The sequence below is a fragment of the Chaetura pelagica genome, unplaced genomic scaffold (assembly GCF_000747805.2).
Source record: "Chaetura pelagica isolate M959 unplaced genomic scaffold, ChaPel_1.0 scaffold177, whole genome shotgun sequence".
Taxonomy (NCBI): Eukaryota; Metazoa; Chordata; class Aves; order Apodiformes; family Apodidae; genus Chaetura; species Chaetura pelagica.
Window position 1 is genome coordinate 679355 of NW_009953803.1, and position 1807 is coordinate 681161.

Consider the following 1807-nt stretch of genomic DNA (forward strand, 5'->3'; position numbering starts at 1 on the left):
CAAACAGTTTGGCAGAAATGCCCCACGCTGAGTGTGTGGGGATGTCCAGGGAAACGTCACCAATGGGGATGTGCACAAACAGGGGGTCCCCTGGGGGGGGCTAGAGGGGAATGCTGCTTTCCAGACTTTCTAATTGTTCTTCAAAAAATTTAATCTGCTCCTCGAGGTCCTTCTGCTCGATCAGCAAGGAGGTCTTGACTTGGACAAAGTGTTGGTAGTCCTGGAGCTGCTGCTCAGTCAGGTACTTGGCCAGGATGCCAGAGACGACTCTTCCCCTACGATCCAGATTCTCTTTCAGGTCTTTCGCGTCTTCGCGCTGCCTCGACAGGAGCTTGTGCCGCTCGTTCAGCGATTGCTGATGGATGGGAAAACAAAGCAGCACACTATGAAAACTCATCATTCCTGGCAGACTGTAGATCTTCATTTGGAAGCCACAGTCGATTTAGTTTAATTACTTCCTCTTGGGGGCTTTGTGTTCCACATGAGTTTTTTCTCGATTGAATTACTCGCTCTTGTGGCTTCTAAGGCAAAGACAGGCAGGGAAGCCCATCAAGGCTCACTGCTTCTTTGCTGCCCTCAGGAAAAACATCAACATAGCTCATGTTCTGGTAATTTCAGAAGCTCTTCAAGGCACACACACCTTTGTATTTTGCGAGTTGCACGTGGCCAGAGTGTCAATGTCATTCTACAAAGTGCGATTTCTATTAAATGCTTAAAACACCTGATAAAGTCATTTTGAAAATGACTTGACGTGTCATTTTTAAACATGATGAAGTCATTTTGATGCAGACAGTAACTCTTCATCAACTTTCTTCCTAACAGACCCATGAGAAGCCTTCCCTCTTCTACAGGATTTTAATACCCTTTACATTTTAATTAGTTGTCTCAGCTGCAATGATTTTTGCAGGGGTAGCTCTGCTGGAAAACATCCAGTCTCAGGACAATGTCCATAAATATAGCACAGAGCAGCAGTCATGACTGACACCCCAAAAATTATTTCAAATGGGAGAGACCAGCAGGTATTGCAGTGATAAAACCACGTCTGAAAGCAGTAAGGACAGCAGAAAAACAACATTCCTGGGATAAATTTGGCTTGTTTCCTCTAGCAAAAAAAAAGAGACTTTTCAGACTTGTAAAGATTTCCTGGTGACATGAGACAATTCCAAGTTTTCCAGCAAAACTGGCTAGTTGAGTTGAAATACAGGGAACTTTATCTCAAGTAGGTACCACATCCTCCTCCTGCTGCTGCAGGTGAGACAAGCCCACTAAGGGAAATGCTACTTCAGAGGCAGCAATTACCACATGGAAATGACAAGTGGAAAAAACCCCAAACTCCTGGACATTCTGAAGCCCAGGTTTGGAGTTCCTCCACAGGAACAGGTTCTAAGGTACCTCCCTCTGGCTCAGACCCCTTTGGGCTACCCCAACACCAGCTGCAGAGCTCGCTCCAGCCCCGAGCTTGTGCTCCATGCCACGGGTCCACTGTGCCTTGGCCAAGGAGACACAGCCCATCCCGTGGCACCAAGCACTGCCTGGGCAACAGCTGGTTGGGATTCACCCATCACTCAGCAGCTGTGGAGCTGCCGGGCAAGCACAGCCCCACCTGGAAAAGCAGCACAGGGGAGAAGCGAAACACCCCGCTCGTTGGTCGCTCACCTTCTCCTCGGCGTCCGTGTTGCCGTCCACCCTCCTCAGGGCGTTCTGGACGCGGGCGAGGCGGCTGGACAGGCAGAGCAGGAGGTTCACCACCTTCTCCAGGTCCCCGATGAACATGAGGTAGCGCTCGAGCTCGTGGGGCTGGCAGAGG

At 49.5% G+C, this 1807-nt stretch overlaps 1 protein-coding gene across 1 annotated transcript in view; it reads right to left on the reverse strand.

Moving 5' to 3' along the window:
• Positions 1-100: 100 nt before the first annotated feature.
• SHROOM1 (shroom family member 1) overlaps positions 101-1807 on the reverse strand; it is a 10365-nt gene continuing 8658 nt past the window's right edge. Inside the window, exons 4-5 of the mRNA XM_010001241.1 lie at positions 1657-1804; positions 101-355 (exon numbers count right to left, since the gene is read on the reverse strand). Of these exons, the coding sequence (XP_009999543.1) occupies positions 101-355; positions 1657-1804 (403 nt within the window). The remainder of the gene's footprint in view (positions 356-1656; positions 1805-1807) is intronic.